At 53.9% G+C, this 20,675-nt stretch overlaps 1 protein-coding gene across 1 annotated transcript; it reads left to right on the top strand.

The window, feature by feature from the left end:
• Nucleotides 1–19,554, top strand: CNNM1 (cyclin and CBS domain divalent metal cation transport mediator 1). Its single transcript, XM_074908405.1, has 13 exons — nt 1–1,516; nt 11,511–11,654; nt 12,195–12,335; nt 12,612–12,781; nt 12,972–13,071; nt 13,249–13,296; nt 16,327–16,389; nt 17,420–17,583; nt 17,797–17,972; nt 18,324–18,433; nt 18,536–18,652; nt 18,942–19,069; nt 19,439–19,554. Exons 1-12 carry the CDS (start codon nt 1–3, stop codon nt 19,019–19,021), a joined length of 2,829 nt encoding a protein of 942 aa, XP_074764506.1. The 3' UTR covers nt 19,022–19,069; nt 19,439–19,554.
• The last annotated feature ends 1,121 nt before the right edge of the window (nt 19,555–20,675 follow it).

The following is a 20,675-nucleotide window of genomic DNA, read 5'->3' as shown; positions in this document are numbered from 1 at the left end:
ATGGCGGCGGCGGGCCCGGGGCGCGGCGGCGGCGGCGGCTGGGGCCGGAGCCGGGGCGCCGTGCTGCTGCTCTTCTTCTCGTTGTCGCCGCGGCCGCCGGCCGGGGCCGCCTGGCTGCTGGGGCTGCGGCCCGAGGACACGGCGCCGGGCCGGGTGTCCCTGGAGGGCGGCGCGGTGCAGGCGGCGGAGGGGAGCCGCTTCCTGCTGCGCCTCTACTTCCAGCCGCCGCCCGAGGGCAACGGCAGCCGCGGGCCGGCGGGGGAGCGGGAGCCGCGGCTGGTCTTCATCGAGGAGGCGGCCCCGGCGGCGGGGGGGGGCAAGGCGGCGCGGGGCCCTGCGGAGCGGTGCCGGGAGCGCAGCGCCTGGGCCTCGGACGTGGAGGTGGTGGGGCCGCTGCGCTCGGGCGGGGCGGCGGGCTCGGCGCTGGCCGAGGTGCGGGTGCGGGAGCCGCGCAAGGGCGAGGCGGCGGCGGCGGCGCCGGGCGGGCGGCTCTTCTCGCTCTGCGCCTGGGACGGGCGGGCCTGGGCGCACCACGGCGCGGCGGGCGGCTTCCTGCTGCGGGTCCGGCCGGCCGCCCCGGCGCTGGGCGCCTGGCTGCTGCCGCTGCCCGAGGCGGGCTGGCTGCGGGCGCTGGGCGCCCTGCTGCTGCTGGCGCTGTCGGCGCTGTTCAGCGGGCTGCGCCTCTCGCTGCTCTCGCTGGACCCGCTGGAGCTCCGCGTCCTGCGCAACAGCGGCTCGGCCGCCGAGCGGGAGCAGGCGCGGCGGGTGCAGGCGGTGCGCGGCGGCGGCGGGACCTACCTGCTCTGCACGCTGCTGCTGGGGCAGGCGGGGGCCAACGCGGCGCTGGCCGGCTGGCTCTGCGCCTCGCTGCCCGGCGGGCCGGCGGCGGCGGCCGGCGGGCCGCGGGGAGCGCCCTGGCTGCCGGTGCTGCTGTGCGCCGCCGCCGTGTTCCTGGGCGGCGAGGTGCTGCCCTACTCGGTCTGCTCCCGACACGGGCTGGCCATCGCCTCCCGCACCCTGTGCCTCACCCGGCTGCTGATGCTGGCCGCCTTCCCCCTCTGCTACCCGCTCAGCCGGCTCCTGGACTGGGCGCTGCGGCAGGAGCTCAGCGTCTTCTCCACGCGGGAGCGGCTGCTGGAGACCCTGCGCGCCGCCGGCCCCCACGGCGACCTGGTGCGGGAGGAGTTGGCCATGGTGCAGGGCGCGCTGGAGCTGCGCACCAAGGTGGTGGAGGACGTGCTGACGCCGCTGGCCGACTGCTTCATGCTCCGCGCCGATGCCGTGCTGGACTTCGCCACCGTCTCCGAGATCCTCCGCTCCGGCTACACCCGCATTCCCGTCTACGAAGGCGATCGGCGCGACAACATCGTCGACCTGCTCTTCGTCAAGGACCTGGCTTTTGTCGACCCCGATGACTGCACCCCCCTGCAGACTGTCACCCGCTTCTACCGCCGCCCGCTCCACTGCGTCTTCAACGACACGCGCCTTGACACGCTGCTTGAGGAGTTCAAGAAGGGTGAGGCCGCCGGGCCGCTACCCCCCGGGCTCCCCCTGCACCCCTCTGCACCCCCAGTGATTCCCAGGTCAGCAGCCCCCACGGCCCAGGGCGCACGGCCTCCTGGCAGGACCCGGCAGGTACCGGGGATGCTGGGGGGAGTTGGGCCCTGCATGCGCTGCTGTGGCGGTGACCCTGGTGTCACCCGGTGGAACAGCCCCCGCGTGGATTGAGGGCCTGCGATGCTGGTCATGCCAGCGATGTCATGGAGATGGTAAGAGCCTTTGGCCTCAGAGGTTGCTGGCTCAGCAGGTGAGCCTGTCCCACAGGGCTGATGCCTCTGTGGGGGTCTGGCAAAGTGGACATGGTGCCTGCCTCGCACCCCTGCCCAGGCAAGGCAACATTTGCCACTCTGTTCTGTGTGGAGGAGTTTATGGTGGGAGATCGCATCTTCTTACTTAGCTCTCATGTTTTCAGCTAATCAGTGAGAAGCAGGTCTAGAAAGTGTTTCCATGCAAGTGATTTAAAGAAAGAAGAAAAGCCTAAACCCTTAGAGCTGTCCTTTTTTTTACAGCTGTGACAGTATTCATAACACAGCAGCTGCCAGCAGCCCCAGAGATGCTGAGAGCTGTATTTCATTAACCATACCTTGAGAATACACACAGCATGTGTTTGTTCCCCCCACCGGGACTTGTGTTTTGCTGCATGTTACTTAGTACGTCATATCGTGGTGTGTGAGTCTTTAAGAAATGTCTGCAGCAGTGACATCCTGCATTATGTAATGTGGGAGGACAGCACTGGCTCCCCAGCTGCCTGGGGCTGCTCTGCCGCAAGCAGAGCTGATCATGTGAGAAAGGCCAACCTGGTCCATCCCAGATACAGAGAAAGCTCCTCTGAGTCATTGCCATGCTCGGTTTTAGAGCGGGGAGGAGGGGAGGATAGGATGTTTCTTGTGTGCCAGGAAAGTGATCATCAGATACAGGCAGGTCAGCATCTTCTTTGGAGGTGCACAGCTGTGTCCCCAACGCCTCCCGGGATCACAGGGAGAGGAGTCCTATGTGGCACACCCCACCTACACTCTCTGCTCCTCAGCAGCACTGGAAACTGCCAACAGTACAAGTCAGCAAATTTCCCGTTTTCCATATAGAGAGTGTTAGCAAAAGCACTAAGACTGCTCGCTGGCTTCAACATTGATGAGCTGCAGTAGTTCTCCTCCCCTCTCCCCCTTCTGACACAATGACACAATCAGTTGTGTCTCCTCTTCCTAGTTCCTTAGGTGCTTCGCAGTTCCTTCTTAACTGTGGCTTCCCACATGGTACTACAACATTACTGAAGTTCACCTGAGGTCTCCGCTACCTCTCCCTTGTCTAGAGAGTTCAGTCTTACCAAAGATGTCAGATGACTTTGGCACAGTTCCCCTTAGTCATCCTCCCCTGCACTTTATCTGATTTACTTTGATGCATTCAACTACTTCCCCCTCCAGGTACCCCCTATAGCCTGGTAGCCTATGGATCAATAGACCTATAGAAATGGACTTGTGGTTGCTTAGCTCACTGCCCTTGGCTTGCCATCCTCTCTGCCCTGACCAAACAGAGATGTTTTGTGTGTCACTCCCTGAGCTGACAGGTGCGTTAACAAGCCTTGCTATCTGCCCTACACTTTTACATGCTAGTCCTCATCTCAAATTAAGATTATCCATCCTTCTTCAGCTTTGCTCCGTTAAACTCTTGGCATTTTGCTTCAGACTCTTCCTTACATCTGTTTGCCATCATGGCCTTCTGGGGCATTTTGCTACAGCCCCTATGTAGAGCTCTCCCTAAAACTTACTTCTGTTCCCACCTCATTTCTCTTGTGTTTTCTAAATTACATGGCTGAAAAGCCTCGCTTTGGTCTTAGTATCTAACTCATCATGGTGTTTAGCAATTACACCTCTTCCCCAAAATGTTCACTTTCCCAGGTGTTGCTGTTTTCTAATGATTCCTCTTTCCCTTATTTACAGGCACTTGGACATCCCCAGCACCCTCTGTTTCTAGATAGCTACACCCCAGCCCAGCCCTGAACCCTTCCTAAACTCTCATTTACCAGTTCCAAATACAGGTTCCTGTGGCAGCTCCTGCACTGTGACAGACATTCACTCCCAACTACCGTCAGTCCCATCCACTGCTGTTTCAGCCCTGTTCAACTGACTATTTAATTTCTAAAATAAAGACTTCCCATTTGTAATTAAGAACCTTAATCACTGTCTCCTTTTCTGTGTCCGTTTGAATTACGGTGAAATATCTTGTTTGATCCAATGCTTTCCATGGCCAGGTCTTCTGTGACACCTCCACTAATTAGAGAGTAGGCTGATTGCTTGTTGGTTCAGAGAGTGCTTAATGAAGGCATTCATTGCTTCACACATCCAAGATGCCTGCAGGACAGCAAATGCTCCCTCTCCTAAGGCCCAGTGTCCTTCTAGGAAATTAAAGTCTTCAGTAAGGATGGGCACTGATAACCACCTCCAGCTCCTTAGGTCCCTGACAGACTTCTAGAGAAAGCTTGACAGCTTTCTTTTCCTTCTCCTATGGTTAACTCAAACAGGTTTTGTATCCCTTTTTTCTTTTTGTTACTACAGTGTTTATACAAAATACCCATCACATTTTGTATCTTTCTTTCCTGGATAGCAGTGTATACTTCTGATCTGTTCACTAATGATTAATGTCCTGTCACATCCACTATACCAATAATGTCATTTTTTTGGATAATGTATGAGTAACATAATTTCATTGCCAGAGCTCCTTGCTACAGTACACAAACATTTGTTCTTTCTTACTGAAAATGTCAAGGAATGATCTAAATACAGCACTTTGGAACTCTTGCTCACACCTCTGGCAGCACTTCGCCTTTCCTCCTACTCACCAGTATCACACTCTATTATATCCTTGTTTACCTGATGCATTTCTTTTCTCTCATTGTCTGTTCTAGCTATGAAGATAATAATCTTTTTTTCCTCTCTGATCTTTTATAGCGGGGTTTGAGCGGAAATTTTCCTTCATTGGTTTCTAGGTATGCTCACACCTAACCTTGTTTGAGCTCAGTTCCATTAAGATGCATTGATGTTTGCCTTGAGTTTAATCCATGTATGTCACAGATCCCCTCTCTCCCAGCAGGATCCCGTGTAGGTGGGATTATCCTTCATGGACTGGGGGAAGGGCACTCTGTAGCATCAACTTGCCAAAACATTTAAATTGTATGAAAATAGTAACATATGCTTCAGTAGCACCTATAAGAGCTAATGGCCCAGCGTGGTTACAGCACCCGAGAGCAGCTGTGAGCTCCTGGGTGACAAAACCTGGCCCTTCCCCATCACAGCAGCACTGGTCAAACCCTTCACATCTGCTCCTTCACAAACCTGCTGCCGCTGGCATCATTTGCTGTCTCTTGGCACCAGTTATTGGAGAAAGATGGTTAAACTGGGGCCACTAATAGGAACTGGAGAAAACCCAGAGGAGGCTGCAAACAGGGGCAGGGGGTTGGGGGCCCTGCAAGAGGATAGCTTGGACTTCAGCCTACAGCCCAAAAGAGGAGGGCAGCTGCAAAAATTGTACTGAAGAATGATATTACAGCAGCATGAGACAGGTCCAGCTGAAGGAAGGAAATACTTATGCTAGAAGATGGCTTTATCTTCTCATCAAAACTCAGTGGAATGAACTCATAAATACTGAGGCCTGAACACCCAGTTTGCTATCTTTTCAGGCAAGTTAGACAGGGTCATTATAAAAGGTGTGTATAGTTGTGCAGCATTTACGTAAAAGTGCTAAGTGGAGGACACTGCACAAAACATGTCCCCTCTTCTCTAGAAATAAGAAAATACATACCAGTATAGTAACTTTGCCACTGGCAGCCTGAAAGAAGCTGAAACTGCTGAAGGAGTGAAAAAATTTGGACACAATTTCTGAACAATTTGTATTGGGAAATCTCAGAGTACCTGGCTTTATTCTAGGCTCCCAGGAGGAAACACCTAATAGACCAGAGAAATAACTGCACCATATTTAACAAGCTAAAGCATTGTAGAGGGGCAGTTGCGGTCCAAGCAGGATAAACTTCACCTTGGGAATATGGATTTAGAAGGAAAGGTTTATTCATTCATTCAGTGTGAAATGCTTTGGGTGATGCAGTCAGTTTCTCCCCCATCCCTAGAAGACAGCCAAAGCAATGCACGTTGCAGCTTCAGTCCTGTTATATAACTCCTCACGGGGAACTCCTCCATGAGATCCACCTCCTTGTCTGTGGTGCCTTTGGGAAGTCATAGTCTTATCTGATTCCTCAAATCATTTATGGATTTTGTTGAGTAATTTCCTGGGGGAATCTATATACAGCAGTGTCATCTTTCAGCAAGTAATTTTTCTCTGTCAGATGAACAGTAGAAATTTGCTCTTATGTTCATTTTCCTGCAGCGGGGCCAAGGCTGAGGTGCAACTCAAATTAGCCATTTGTGGTTTGGCATCTTTTAAGAGTTACTAAAAGTAAATTCTCCAAAACAAAACTTCCTGGCTTAGCAGGGAAAACAGCCTGTCCTGCAGAGGACAGCTCTCTGCCCTAGGGTCTGTCTTTGCTTTTCAAAATACTCCACAGCCTCTATTAGACTTCTTCAAATTGAAAGTGGCTGGAGAAGGTACTTACACTTGCCAGGAACTGGGATCAGTACAATTTCAGCTGCTTTTCTGGCTGTCCTTCTGAGCCTTCAGTCATTGCAAGCACAAAGCATGGCTTGAAATTTAAATCAGGCTTCAAGAGATTTCTGCAAGTGTCATAGCCACTATCTTGAGCACCTTGATGGGCTGAAGCAGTGATGTCCCCAGCCAGTTGTATGGGTTAAGGAGCGGGCTATTACCCAGAAACTATCCTGTACATGGGCGATTGCCAGGCTGAGAGTGGGTGAGGTGCTGATACATAAAAGACAGTTTCAGTGACTCATTCTGCAATTCTGCCCGAAACATTACTTTGTTTTCTCCCTCAAAACAAAACTGCTAAATCTTACGTTATGAACCCTGGGCTGTTTTACCCCACCCCAGCAAGCCCAGGAGCAGGCCTGCTCCAGAGAGGTGTTCAGCAAAGCAAGAAGGGAGCTGTGTCCTTGGAGGAGGGGGCACCCAACCAGCCATATCCCTCTTGGGAACTGTCAAAGGCACCTTCAGACTGAGCTTTGAGAAAGATTAAAGTGACCTGTGCTACAGACATCAATGAAAATGGTTTTGCATTGGCTATTTAAAAGTTTTTAGCTTCAGAAATCCTTGTAGGCTTCCTTAGGCTCCAAGTAACATGCAAGGGGACCCACCGAGTGTGGGCAGGCAGGGTCATACCCAGGAGGTCAGAACGCTGTTGTACAGCAAATGGAAGATGAGACTCCGTGTCCCCTCTAATCTTCCCCTTACCCTCCTGATCTGTTTTGTCAATGGTAATACATCAGCTATTCCCAATAGTCCATCTTTTCCCCAGTTTTCCTTAGCATTAGAAAAAGCACTAAAGCGGAGTAGTAGAAAGGCTTTTGTATTCTGTTAGAGCCAGTGAAGTTCTCATCTCTCAGGAAGGTCTGGATTAGATTAGGATTTACAGTTTCCCCTTGACATAGCTCTGATTCTCCATAAAGATGAGTGCCCCTGCAGCCCTCCTGGTTATTTACCCCCTATTTAGGTGTAGATATGCATTGCCTCTGGGTGCAACTCCTCAGGTGTGTGGTTTCACCCTTAGTGCCGAGTTGTGGCAATACAAGAGCACTCTCATGCAGGGTTCCAGTTCAAGAAGTTCAGATCAGGGTCCCTACCTACTTCAGATGCAGGTCTGCAAGGAGGCACAGAGATGCTCGCAGCCCCTGGCCCAGAGAAGAGCTCTGATGAAAAGCACACAGAAAACAGATTTCAATTACATCACGGTTGTTTCACAAATCAACCTTATCTACCAATTACTTTTTTTTTTTTTTTCTTTTTTCCTTTCATTTTGTAGCTGTAAATGGTTCATGTCTTGTGTCTGTACCTTTGATCTCCTAGTAACAGCTATAGATCTTACCATAAAATTCATGAAAATAAATTTCATGCTCAGAATGCTCATCCCATGGAACGAGAGACAAAGGCTAAAGCATCTTTAACATTCCTCTGACAGAGCACCTACATAAAAAAAATGATAAGGAAGTAGTCTGGGCTATATTTGCAGCCAACAGCACTTTTTTTTCCCACAAGTAAAGGCATTTCCATATGTTCAGACCCAGTTCTCCCATCAGGGAGGATGCTTTGAGGTGGATCTATGAGCTCAAGGTCATTTAGGTACCTATGAAAAACAAGGCTCCTAAAAATGGACATAAAAGCTTTAGATATCTGCTCAGATGCTTGCTGCATCCGGAAGCTTTCAGCTGTTTATATTAGCTCTGTAATTTAGCATTTTGAGGCATTAACTTTCCAGTGAAGCTGCTGTTTGAAAAGAGCAGATTTCATGTAGCTCATAAAGAATTTAGTACAGTTGTATCCCATGCTGAGCAGACACTTAATCACCTATAGACTTCCTGTGCGAGAGGAGTCCTGCGGAGGCCGGTGAAGCTATTTGCACAAGTAAAGTTAATTGCCCATTTGTTCTAGCATTTGCCAAACCAAGGCTTTGATTCTCAAGTGTTTCACTGTGCTTTCCTGCATCAGTGATAGCCCTGTAAAATTCACATGTGACAGCTTGCTAGTGGGGAAGCAGCTCACCCTTATAATTCATTTCATTTGAGCTATCAAGCAACAGTTACAATAGCATGGTTTTTGGAGTCAGTTTTACAGATCTTAAAGCTGGTTTAGATCAAGTCTGGGGTTTTGTTTAAGTGATTTATCTGTCTCTATTGTAATCCCACTGAAACAGACCTGCATGATAACAGCTGGAAAAGAGAATGTGACTCCTCTGATATCCCCAGGTCTGTTCCTGTGCCACCCTCCCTTGGACATTACTTCCACCTCATAAAACAGCTCAGCTTCTGCCCTCATACCTGCTCTAAAAGCCACTGAGTTTCCTCTATGCAAGTATAGCAGCTCCCAGGGCTGTGGCAGGGGACTACAGTTGAGCTTGGCAGCATCCAGCAAACCCCTGCCCTCCTCTGCTGCCAAATATATAGGGTCTGTTAAAAAAAAGCGGTTGGAGGAGACCAAGGACACAACCGGGTTGAGGGGCAAGACTTTGTAAATGGTCTCATGTTCCTCAGATGGGAAATCTGGGCAAGTCTGAGTGGGGGCCAGCTGGGAGCAGCAGTCATTTGCACCCAGCTCTGCAAGGGATGGCAGCAGGCTTTGGGGTGTTTTGTGATCAGCTGGCTGGGCAGGGACTAGGATCAGCTCACTCGGTGTGGGCCAAGAGCAACCACATGAATTACAACAATTTTCCATTGGTGGGTACCTGCCCCATCTCTAATGTGGGTGTTAGCTTGGAAGCCTAAACCTGGGGGGTTATAGCATGTCTACAAGTGTTTATTTTCTGTGAAAATAAAGAACTCTTGAGCACTCTAACAGCCCTCCTGGCTCTGCCCCCAGCACAATGAAACGTGGGTCTCCTCCAAGACTAATGGTGCTGGGTTATTTCTGAATAATCTCATTTGCCGCTATGTGAACATGGAACTGGAATCACATTTCTCTGAGGCTGCTCCAGAGTAAATTACAGTGTCGATGTAGGTGTTTGGCCAAAAAAAGAATTGCCTCCATTACTCTCTGACTGCCTTTAAGTAGTGCCTAAGCTTTTTGTAAGGGCTCGGTGGTTTTGGGTTGCATGTAAATGTCATTAACAACAAGCTTTTGGCCAAAAGAAATAACTTCTCCCCTCTTCTCTCTCACCCGAGGACTTGTAGGAGACCAGATGGCCCCAGTGTTTGGGAGCGGGGTTTGGCAAAGGAGACATTTTCAAAAGTTGGACTTTGCTAAGATGAAACGTAGCTGTTGCTGCTGTCTTGCGGCCAACTCCGCTGCTTTTTTTCTTTTTTAAGTCTCAAGTCGTGTTGCTTTATTACCCACTGAACAGACAAGATGCACAAACACGTGTACAAAAAGGAGTGAAATAGCCTGGTCCAAAGAACATGCTGAATTTTCAGTGCCCCAGGGCTATTGATTTGGTTTTTTAAAGTGCATCTTGGTGCTACTCGCTGCAATGTTATGTTCTCATTTCTAATTCTGTAGGCGTGGGAGGCAGTGAGCTGCTCTCTGAAATCTTGCAATAAAAGCTTGGTATGAGGAGGAGGGAATTTATACTGTGGAAAATGCCCAAGCTTTGCTGTGAGAAATGCACAGTGCTGATCTTCGGCTGAGAAATATCTTTTGCTCATCTCAAATCCAGGGCAGGGTTATTTGAAGGTCGCATGGTCCCCAGCAGGATGGGTTTGGTGGGACTGCCAGGCTGCCCTGGATGCGCTCATCCCTGTCCCTCCATGGGGATGAGCCAGAAGGCACCGGCGGGCAAGGAGAGAGCTGTGCAGCAGGCAGGAGCCCACCCCTATTGCATCTTTATAGATAAACACTGCTGCCCAGAGCAGCAGGCGAGTTTGTGAGGCTTCCTTTATGGGAGAAGAAGATGCAGAGATAGCTGCATAGCAGAGGGGGCCTGCTCCCCTTTTGGGTGACCGTTGCTGTTCAAGACCTCAGCTCCAGGCCCGTGGGGAAAATAGGCATTTGCAGGTTTCTGAAAGTCCCTGCAGTGCCCACAGTACAGTTGGGTTTGTGCAGGCATTGCAACAGGAGACCAAAGGGCTGCAGAGCAAACGGAGGGAGGGAAAGTTGTTGGCTGTGGGACCAACAAAGGACATTTTTAGCATTTTAAGTAAAACTAGAGGGTCAAAACCTGTGTGCATTGCTGAGCAGCTTCAAAACCATAGGGGCAGTAAGAAAATCTGCTGTTTGTTGGTAGGTCCAAGAATACACTGGAGCTAGAAACCCAGAAGTTGTCTGTGGCTTGGAAGTTGGGTTCTGGTCAAGCTACTGATCAGGAGCATAAAATCAGAGCAGACAATAAAGAAGGGGAGGAGTTGAAGAAGTCAAAACAGCTTACAGAGAGCTGGACATGTGAAAACAAATAGTGATGTTTCTAGTATGCCAAGAGCAAGAAGCCTGGGAATGTGTCAGCAGAGCTGCCAGCTTACTGGGGCAAGTGACGAAGCTGAATCTGTAATCGAGACACTGTGACTTCCAAGCAGGAGTCACCATCATTGCAGCTGAAGGTCCTGGTCCCAGTCTGCTTGTTTAAGGTGCTGGAGAGGAGGTGCTGTTAGGGGCAGGGTTTGAAGAAGACATTCACACGCAAGCTGATGGCTTGAAAAGCATTCAGCCTTTGCGTCCAGATGGTTCACCCAAGAATTCTGCAGGAGCTGGGCTGAAAGCTGCAAATAAACATGTGCATTTCTGCATTAAAACCAGCTGCTGTTCTGAGGAGCTGAAGGCTTTGCCTGTATTCTGAGAAAAGCTTTAGGATCAGTCCAGACAGTGATGGATAGAAAGAAGTAGGGGAGCTGTTCCTGACAATTGATAGGAAAGATAATTAACAACAGAATGGGAAAACACCAGGAGGATGAGGGAAACCAGTAGAGCCCAGAGACGGACACACATTTCTGTGCTGGAGGATGCTGTCTCCTTGTTCTGTTAGTTATGCCAATGAAGCTGAGGGTAAGCAAGAAGCAGCTGGCACAAAGTACAATTCAGTCCTGCACAGGAGGCTGTCAAGGAGCTAAACGGAGTGACTTGCAGTAGATTGCCTGGGTAAAGAAAGCAAGCGGCCCCAAAAAAGAGCCAAGCAGAGTCCTGTGACACCTAGAAATCAGCCTGAGGAGTATCAGCCCTGTTAGGCTGGGCTGTGTGTCCAGCCCTTCTCCTTGGGGTAGCATGATTGGGGTGGGTTTGAATGACAGTGGCTGCTTCTGAGGTTTGGCTGTGATCTGTGCTTCCCACCAAGCCCTGTCCGCCTGCCAGCCCGCTGTGCTGGGGACCCCTCTTGCCAGGGGTGAGGGTCTCACTGCCACTCTGCTCTCCCCCTGCAGGAAAGTCCCACCTGGCCATCGTGCAGCGAGTGAACAATGAAGGGGAAGGAGACCCGTTCTACGAGGTGATGGGCATTGTCACCCTGGAGGATGTCATTGAGGAGATCATCAAGTCCGAGATCCTGGATGAGACGGATCTGTACAGTTAGTGTCCCAGAGCAGCTACTGCGGTTGCAGGAGCCAGGGTGGGAGCCCGCACAGACAGACAGGCATGTGGGTAGGAAACAGGCCAGAGCAAATCACAGTCCTTCCCCAGAGCAATTCAAAGTCATGGTAGGAAAAGCAAGAATGATGGAGAGGTGCTGGTCAGATGTCAGGGAGTCTTGAATGCTCAAGATAAGCATCAAGCAGCCAGTGGTTGGGCAGGGCCTGACCTGGGGACACCTGTGTTGGGCGTGAAGTGCCCATGGGTGGTTCCCAAGCTTCTTTTCAACTCTGTGTGGTGCGCCGAGCCGAGGCAACCCAGGACTTGTTCCTGAGAAAGAACCATGTTTCGCCACCCTGCTCCCTCCCCAGGGAGCGGCTCCCAAGGCTGTGATGCATGGCACATTTTGTGCACCTTGCTGCTTTGGGTGCAGCAAGATGTGCCTCTTTCTATATGTGTGCATGTGGTGTAGGGCCCTGCAGCTGTGGTGGCTTTGTGGCTGCTGCAGGTGGGCAACTACTCTGCTCTCTGCCCCGCAGCGGACAATCGGAAGAAGGAACGGGTCCCCCACCGGGGACGCAAGCCCCAAGACTTCTCCATCTTCAGGCTCTCAGACAGCGAGATGAAGGTGAAGATCTCCCCACAGCTCCTTCTGGCTACGCATCGGTTCATGGCAACAGGTACCCTTGTCCTTGTGCAAGCCCCACGTCTCCCTGCAGCAGCACCAGCCCTGCAGGGCATCGCTGAGCTGTTCCTGGGTCAGGCCTCCCCTCAGCGAGCAGTTTTCACCTACCTGGACCCCAACCGTGGGCATCCTGCTGCTCCACCATCATTGGTCTGCGTTTGGCTCCCCTCTGTGCAGTGTGGTGCTGAGGCTGAGGCCATGCAGCTCAGAGGACAAGGGGTTCATGGCAGCCCTGGCCCCACTGAGTGAGCATGTGTTGCCTCCCCTCTAGAAGTGGAGCCTTTCAAGTTGCCGTACCTCTCCGAGAAGATCCTGCTGCGGCTCCTGAAACACCCCAATGTCATCCAGGAGCTCAAGTATGACCGAAAGAACAAGAAGGCAGCAGAGCATTACCTCTACCAGCGCAACCGTCCCGTTGACTACTTCATCCTCATCCTGCAGGTGCCTGGAGCAGTGGCAAGCAGAGGGTGGCAGGAGGTGGCCCGTCTCTCCTTGCTGACTTGCTCTGGGCTACTTCTGCCAGCAGAGATGCCCATCTTCTCGTACAGAGCAGCGGGGGTCCCTGCAGCCCTGGGTGGGTCAGTGGTAAGGACCGCGAGGTGCCTGTCTCAGAGGGTTTTCCTTCTTCCAGGGGAAAGTGGAGGTGGAAGTCGGCAAGGAAGGGCTGCGGTTTGAGAATGGGGCGTTCACCTACTATGGTGTCCCTGCCATCATGGCTGTCGTCTCATCAGGTAAGAGCTCTGTGGGCTCCCTCCAGCCCTGCCTTCACTTCTGCAGCCTCCACAGGGCTAAGCTGGCTAGTGGCCAGGAGAAGGGGCTGGCCGTGGGGTGTGGTGGCCTTGCTGTGAGGCACAGGGCAGGGGGGAGCCCTTCCTCTGCAATTCCTACACCTCCAGCTGTCATTTCAGATAACGACATGCGGAAAGTGGGCAGCCTGGCTGGATCCTCCTTCCTATGTAAGTGTTTTGGGGCAGGCTTGGCCTCTAAAATCTCTCCTCGGCAGCACTGGCTGGCTGCAGGAGGTATGGGTTTACACCCCACACAGAGCAGCTCAGGCTCTGCACCAAGGTCACTCCCTTTAAAAAACTTGGTGGAGAAACAATGAGCTGAGGGGCTGATGGAGCAGAATCCCTGCAGAGGGACTTCTGAGGTTTCAGCCACACACTGGATCCCTGCAGGAAGATCTCAGCATGGCTGGGCACTGCAAGGGACACCGCCCAAGAGCAGCAGCATGCCCTTGTGGATGGGAGCAGTAAACCCTGTGACTTCTGGCATGGTGCATCTAGGTCTCAGTGTAACACCACTGGGCCCATTTGGATTCCCAAGGCCTGGAGCATGAGCTGAACAGGAGTCCCATGCTGGAGACACAGGAACTGGTTGGGAATTGCAGAGATGGGTCAATTTATCTGTGAGCTGTTTGCACATGCAGGTGGGGGAAATCAGCTGAGTTAAAAGTAGATGCCCCAGTCCCAGTAAATTCCCTACCTGCAGAGCTGATGGATTAATGAGCAGATCCCCTGCTTACAGGAGTTATGAGGGAGCTCTGATCAGGGGAGACTGTAAGCCTCCCCCTTCTTTGCTGATAACCCCTGCAAACCTTTAGTGCCTCATGGCTTGGGAACAGGCAGAGGTGCTGCCCACCACCAGTCTGGCACATGCCTCATCCCAAACCCCAGATGTTGCAGTGCTGATGGTAAGCCAAGGATGCTCTGTGTGCCTAATCAAAACAAGAACCCATGAAATTCAACCTTTAGGAAGATGTAGGGAGGGATGTCATGGAGAGAGAAGGGACGGTGACTGTCACTCCTATGCATTCCAGTCTGCATGCAGCTCTAAGGTTCACCTATTTCTTGCTGCCTGCCTGCTTCCGTTCAAAAGGCTGGCTTGTGGACTGCTAGATTAACCCTGCAGTGCGCAATCCTGCTCCTCTGTGTGTCCACAGCTTACTTGGTTTGGACAGAGGGAATAAAGAAAGCATCCATTTTCCCCCAGGACATTGCTGTGTGGCCCAATGCCCCCATGTCCTCGATGACTGTCCCCAGGGCCCCAACCAGGGCTCAGGCAGTGGGTGCTGCCTGCAGGCCATGGGACAGGCAGGGCATGAGCCACCGTGGGGGCTGTGTCGGTGCGGCCAGACCTGTCCGCAGTGACGCCTGTCAGGATGCTGCTGCTCAGGGCTCCAGGGCTCCCTGCGCCCACGCGTGATCCTGTGTCACAAGATGTTTTCTGCCATCCTGCCACTCCTGCCTGCTGCGGAACGTGTGTGGTGCTGCACTCCTGGCCAGCGAGGAGGCATGGTGGGGGGCAGAGGTCACAGGGTATCTCCCTTGTCTAGCTGGCATCCTCCTTCCTCCTTGAAGCAAAGCCCAGCAGAAATGAGTTTGAGCAGTGTGTAACAGCAGAGAGTTCAGACATTAACCCTCGAGCATTTAAAATTCGTTATTAATTAACTGTTGTTATGCAACTCTTTTATTGCCAGGTGATCTTTGGCTGTGGCGGCTGGGGCAGGGGTGCGGTGGCAGAGACCCGTCATCACCAGCCCCGCAGCGGGTCGGGCAGTGAGAGCAGGGAGCGAGCACTAGTGGGTATCAACCTGTCCTTTGCTCCTGGCTGGGTCAGGTTGTTCTGGGCAGTGCTTCATACTAGTCCCTTTGCTTGGACTTTTATTTGCAGAAGGTTTCGATCCAGGGGAGAACACAGAACAAGAGTTACGGGGGGAAGAGCAGGGAGATCAGGAAGGGCCTGCAGGGAAACCTTCCTAGGGGTTTTACCTTTGAAGCAATTTGAAAACATTAATCGCACAGGCAGCAGATGGTTCCTAGAGTGTTGCAGCGATGCTGCGGGCACAGTGCCTGGCAGGAGGGCAGCGTGCCTCAGGCAGGAGGGCTGGCGGCTGGGGGAAGCATGGTCGTGGCTGGAGGAGGGGGCTGGAAGCCAGCTGGCTCACATCTCCCGCTGCTTTTTTCGAGGTGGGCACTGCCAGCAGTGAGAGCAAAGATGAGGCATCAGGAGGTGTTAACGAGTGCATCGCTCAGGCTGTGTGCCGGTCTCTCCATGGTCCCCCATGGAGCCCTGCACCCCTGTGACATTGCCCAGGGATGCTGTGGAGGGCAGCAGAGCAGCTCCCTGCAGGCAGCGAGTCACAGGGAGGGGGAATGCCTGCCCTTGAAATTGTCACTGCTGCTGTAACCCATGGCAATAAAACGTGGAAAGTGAATTTCCAGTGGTTTGCCCTCTCTGTGGCAATGGGTCAGGCATCCCCAGACGCAGCGTCCTGGATTCTTGCAGTTTCCGTGTGGGGCAGCTCCCAGTGGCTCTTCTCGGCATTGCCCCAAAACTGTTGAGACTCAGGGCCTTGCAGGGAGCTTCAGTCAGCGGGCATGAATGCCTTTGCTTTGCATCATGCTGGCCCCTGCCTGCACCTCTGGGGCTGTGTGGAGGCAGAGGCTGTTGCAGAGCACATTCCCTCTCTGCCACCTGCCTGCACACACAGAAGCATCCCAGATGCCAAGCAGAGTGACCTGGGCTAGCTTCCACCAACCTCATAGGTGGCACAAGCTGACCGCAAAGTCCCCTCTCCTGGCAGCAGCTGGTGAAGGGCTGGAGCACAATGCCAGCATTCAGTTGATGGAAGATGCTCTGTGCCCACACCATGGCTCTAAGGAGATGTGTGGTTGTGCAGACAGGCCTGGCAGGAGCTGATCCCCCCAGCTGCACCTCCTCTTACCTTGTCGCAGAGCAGCCTGTTGATTTACAGCATTCAGGTCTGTGTCCCTGTCCCAGGGCTGGCAAGTGCCTCCCCAGAGCAGAAGCAGGAGAGTGTAAGAGGGGTTGGGAAGGGATACTGGAGGCAGTGGTGTAGCCCAGCCAGGGCTGTTGGCACATGATTCTTTTTCTCATTCTTTCTCTTGGTCTGTTTCCCACCCTCACCTCCATCCCTCGCCTTCCCCTGTCCCCTCCGTCCTTCTGTCTCCCTCTCTCTGCAGTGCCTGTCTCAGTGTCCCGAACCTTCGCTTTCAGCAGAGGGGATTCCCTGGCTGGCTCTCCAGGTAACAGGGCATAGGTTTGGGCAGGGACATCTGCATGTGCCAGGCTCTTTCCAGCTCCCTGTGCATGATGCACCAAGCCCCCTCTGCTCCACATGCCAAGCAGCACCAGGAGAGAAGCACCCATGGCACCCTGCCCCGGGCAGACCCTCACTGGTAGGAGCATGGGTGATCGAGGCGGGGGGCAGCAGCCCTGTTCCTGCTGCAGCCTCCCCAGTAACATGCAAACCCCAGGAAGAATGGGATGGGGACCGGGGGGAGCCATGGATGGCTCAGGCTTTCTTTGGTGTGCAGTTCTGTAATTTCCTGCACTTGGTGCTTGGGTTTTCTTGCTACTTTGTGCTTCTGACCATGGTTACCTGCAGCCCTGCGTGCACACTGCTCTGCTTTGCTTGTTTTCTGGCAATCCGGGTAATAGAAGGGCGTCTTAGCAGCAGAACAAAGTCAGCAAGATGTTGACATCACCCGTGCAAGGAACAAGCTGCCTTTGTTCCCTAATAAATCACTGAGCAGACAAAATCCATCACACCGTGTGTCAGAGGCCATCAGTCAACGTGAGTGACAGGCCAGCTTGCCATGGCAGCCTCTGCTCCTGTTCTGTCAGAGTCGGGGTGGACAGGAATGTGCCCTCAAGGCAGGTTAAGTAAACCCCGTGGGCTGCCAGCTGCAGCCAGGAGATTTTGTGCCAAATGCCATGCAGAAGGCCTGTGTTAGCAGGAGAGCTGTCAGTCAGCTGGTGTGGCAGGCAGGTGGCAGGCAGCAGCCCTAACCTCTGCAGCCAGCGCCAGGTCGGACGCCTGCCTGCCTGGTCCCTTTGGTTTGCATGGGGCTGGCATGGCTCAGAGCCTCTGCTGCCAGCGTGCACCAAGGAAGACCCCCAGTGCAGGTCCCCTTAGGCCCCTGCCAGCCCCGGAGTGTGTGGGGAACAGCTGCCGGAGATGATGGGTCCACCCTGGCCCTGTGTGGCACTGGGGGCTCAAGCAGCACCATGCATGAGAGTGAGTGCTTGCCTCTCTGCTGTCTCCTCCCACAGTGAACAGGTCACCGTCACGGTGCAGCGGGCTCAACCGCTCTGAGTCCCCCAACCGGGAGCACAACGACTATGGGGGCAGCACCACGCAGCTCCACAGCAGCAGCAACAACGTCTACACACCCGACTACTCCGTGCACATCCTCTGTGATGTGCAGTTTGTTAAGGTACTGCTGAGCTGGCAGGGACTGGCCCACGCTGGCCACCCCCTGCTCAGGCACCCACTCGACCTGCTCTGTCCCAAGAGCCTGGTGGATGCCCAGTGGGTGCTGGGGAGTCCCCACACTCCTGCTACCTGGGGGCTTACTGCCACCAAGTTCCCAGGGTGTCCTGGTGGGACTTGGTGCCTACTGAGCTGGGTGTGCATGTCTGTGTATCAGGTCACCCGGCAGCAGTACCACAACGCGCTGGTGGCCAGCCGCATGGACAGCTCACCCCAGTCCCCCGACATAGAGGCCTTCGACAGGGATTCAACCAAGGCCTCAACCACACGGGGAACCCCACAGACGCCCAAGGAGGACCCCACCACCCTCATGAATGAGAGGAACAGCGTTATGTGTGAGTCACCCAGCAGCACCCCTTCCTTGCCACAGGCCAATGCCACGTGTCCCCTGGGGGGGTCTGTGCTGGGACCTGCTGGCATGACGGGCACACCACTGCTGAGATGCAGTTGCATGTGGACTGGGGCACATGGGCTTTTGCATGCACACACCTGCGGATGTTCTGCGCCTGCACGTGAGTGCAACCGTGCAGGCATGTAATTCCTCATCACCATGTGCTCGTGTCCCCTGCGGGTCCCTGGCACTGGGACCTGCTTTTGTGGCTGGCATCATGCTGCGTCCTGCCCCAGGGCACAGCACCTCCCACCCTGCCACCATGCCTGCCTGCCCTGTGTCCCTGCAGGCAGCCACTCCGAGGGGCAGCACAGTCCCAGTGAGTCAGTATTCCTGCGCATGGAGGGCATCCCCTTCATCCAGGAGGAGCTGGCTGACAACGAGGAGAACAGCAAGCGGCAAAGTGAGTCTGGCCGGGACACACACACACACACACACACAGAGCCCTGGGGGTGGCGAGGGCTGTGGTGCTCCGGGGTGCTGCAGCCACTCTGGGCTTTTGCAGACAGTGAGTGCTGTGACATCGTCCTGGAGGCAGAGTCCCCAGGCAGAGAGGCTGGGACCACCTCATCGCCAAGCAGCTCTGAGGAGACATTGGGCAGGAGGCTGCTGAGATCTCTCAGTGAGTGACTAACCCAGGGGAGGGAGCACCCAGGGGAGAGCTCTGCTCCAGGACCCTACTGCCCGGGTCAGCTGCTCCCCAGCCTCATGCTGGGGACACCCTGCATGGGGCTGGCAGGGAGCAGGGGAGCAGTCCAGTTCTCCAGCATTACCCCAGCAGCAGGCAAAACTGCACCTAGGGCTAGCTCAGGCAGAGCCAGCCATGTGGTCCTGGCTCAACCCTATACATCCCTCATCCTGAGCACCCTTGGCCTCCAGCACCCCAGCCTTAGGCACCCTTGCTGCTGCAGGTGGGCGCAAACAGCGGCCAGCACCGGAGGGTGAGAAGACACCAGAGGAGAGCTCCAATCTCACCCCGTTAATCACCTGAGCAGCAGTGTGGCCGGAGCAAAGTGCTGGAGGCCCACGCAGACTGGAGGTAGGAACCTGCCTGTTGTGCAATATTCCTTCCCCAGCAAATGGGAGGTTGCTCAGTTTTAATAGCATAAAGGCTATTCAGTTTCAAGTGGCAAAACCAACCAATGTGGTTTGGAGCCCATGCAGGTACATGTGTCGCTGTGGGCTGAAGCAGGATCAAGGGATGTAGCAGCAGACCCCAACCATCCTTAGGGCAGGAATGGATGTTGGAGACAGACTGAGACTCTGACTCATGTTTTCACAGTTAGAAATGTGTGTCTGCACCAGTATCACTGAGCCTGGCTAGGAAAATGCTGCAAGGCTTGAGGAGCAGCAGGTCAGGGAGGGCAAGCCCTGGATGCCTGCACCAGGCTCTGCTTGTGTCTTTCAGATCTGCAGCATGAGGGTCTCCTGCCACGAGGCTCACGTTCAACAGCAGCAGGTCTGCACTTGCCCGCTGCCTGCCCGCCCACCTGCCCGCTCGTGCCGCCCCTCCCTGCAGGACTTGTGCAGAGCCCCACTCCTTGGCAAGAAAGGATGTGCCCCCGGTGGGGCTGAACCACCCAGGCGGCCTGGACCAACTAGCTGGAGTCCAAGGGCCCTCGCCCAGTTGCTCCCTGGTAGCATCTGATCTCAAGGAAGAGGTGGAAAAAGGAAGAGTGGAGAAGTATCTGGCATGGTGTCCCTGCAGGCAGAGCAAGGAGGGGCGGCCCAACCCAGAACTGCCCTTAGCATCATTTACCATCCCCATCCCAGCAAGGCCTGGAGCCCTTCAGTGCTGGGTGCTGCACAGATGTAGTCTCCACCGTGAGGAGAATGTGCTATTTGGGGGGTACCACATGCCGCTCAGGGCCCCAGCACACATTTGTGTTGTGCCTAGTGACACACACTTGCAGCACCTTGCGCATGCTGACCATCAACACAACCCGGCGCTCCTGAACCCCTGCTAGGCACAGGGCAGGGAGCCCAGCTCACCGCCAAGCGCAGCCCCCCTGCCTGGGGAGGGCTGCTCCACGCTGATTGAACCATCCTCCTCTCCAGACATGGCTGCCTGTGGGAGGGAGGCTCACGCCGAGCCTTCAGGTTGGTAAAGACCAGTCAGTAGTTTTTGTAGAGGCTGAACGCAACGGGGATATTAACATTAAAAGTGATTTTTCCCTGAGCAATGCCCTGTCTGTGTCAGTGGGTGTAGGGAAAGGCATGCTCACCTCTCCCACCATGTTAGGCTGCCCTCATACCTGCAGCCAGAGGTGGCTGGAGTAACAGGACTCAGCATCACCAAAGGGAGCATGTAGAGGACCAGGTCAGCAAGTGCTTCCCAATTTCTCCCTGTGAACTTGGGCTCTGTCACTCTTGCTGACAGGAAAACCCTCAGCAGTACAGTTACACCATGGCCGTGCAGACAAGGACTGGGGAAGAACAGGAGGTAATATCATACCACTGCAAACACAATAGTGGGATACCTATGCTGGAGTACAGCCTGACACGACGACAGAAATCTTGTAGTCCACCAGTGCTGATAAAACTTCAGTTGGAGTAACTGCATCCCTGTCTGGGCACTGCCCCTCTAAGGAAACACACAGCAATTGAAAGGAGGCCAGAGGAAAGCAAGGGCTGGAAAACAACCT

Source organism: Athene noctua, chromosome 5, assembly GCF_965140245.1.
Source record: "Athene noctua chromosome 5, bAthNoc1.hap1.1, whole genome shotgun sequence".
NCBI lineage: Eukaryota > Metazoa > Chordata > Aves > Strigiformes > Strigidae > Athene > Athene noctua.
The sequence above is the reverse complement of the archived record's forward strand: the minus strand, read 5'-3'. Positions and strand labels throughout refer to the sequence as shown.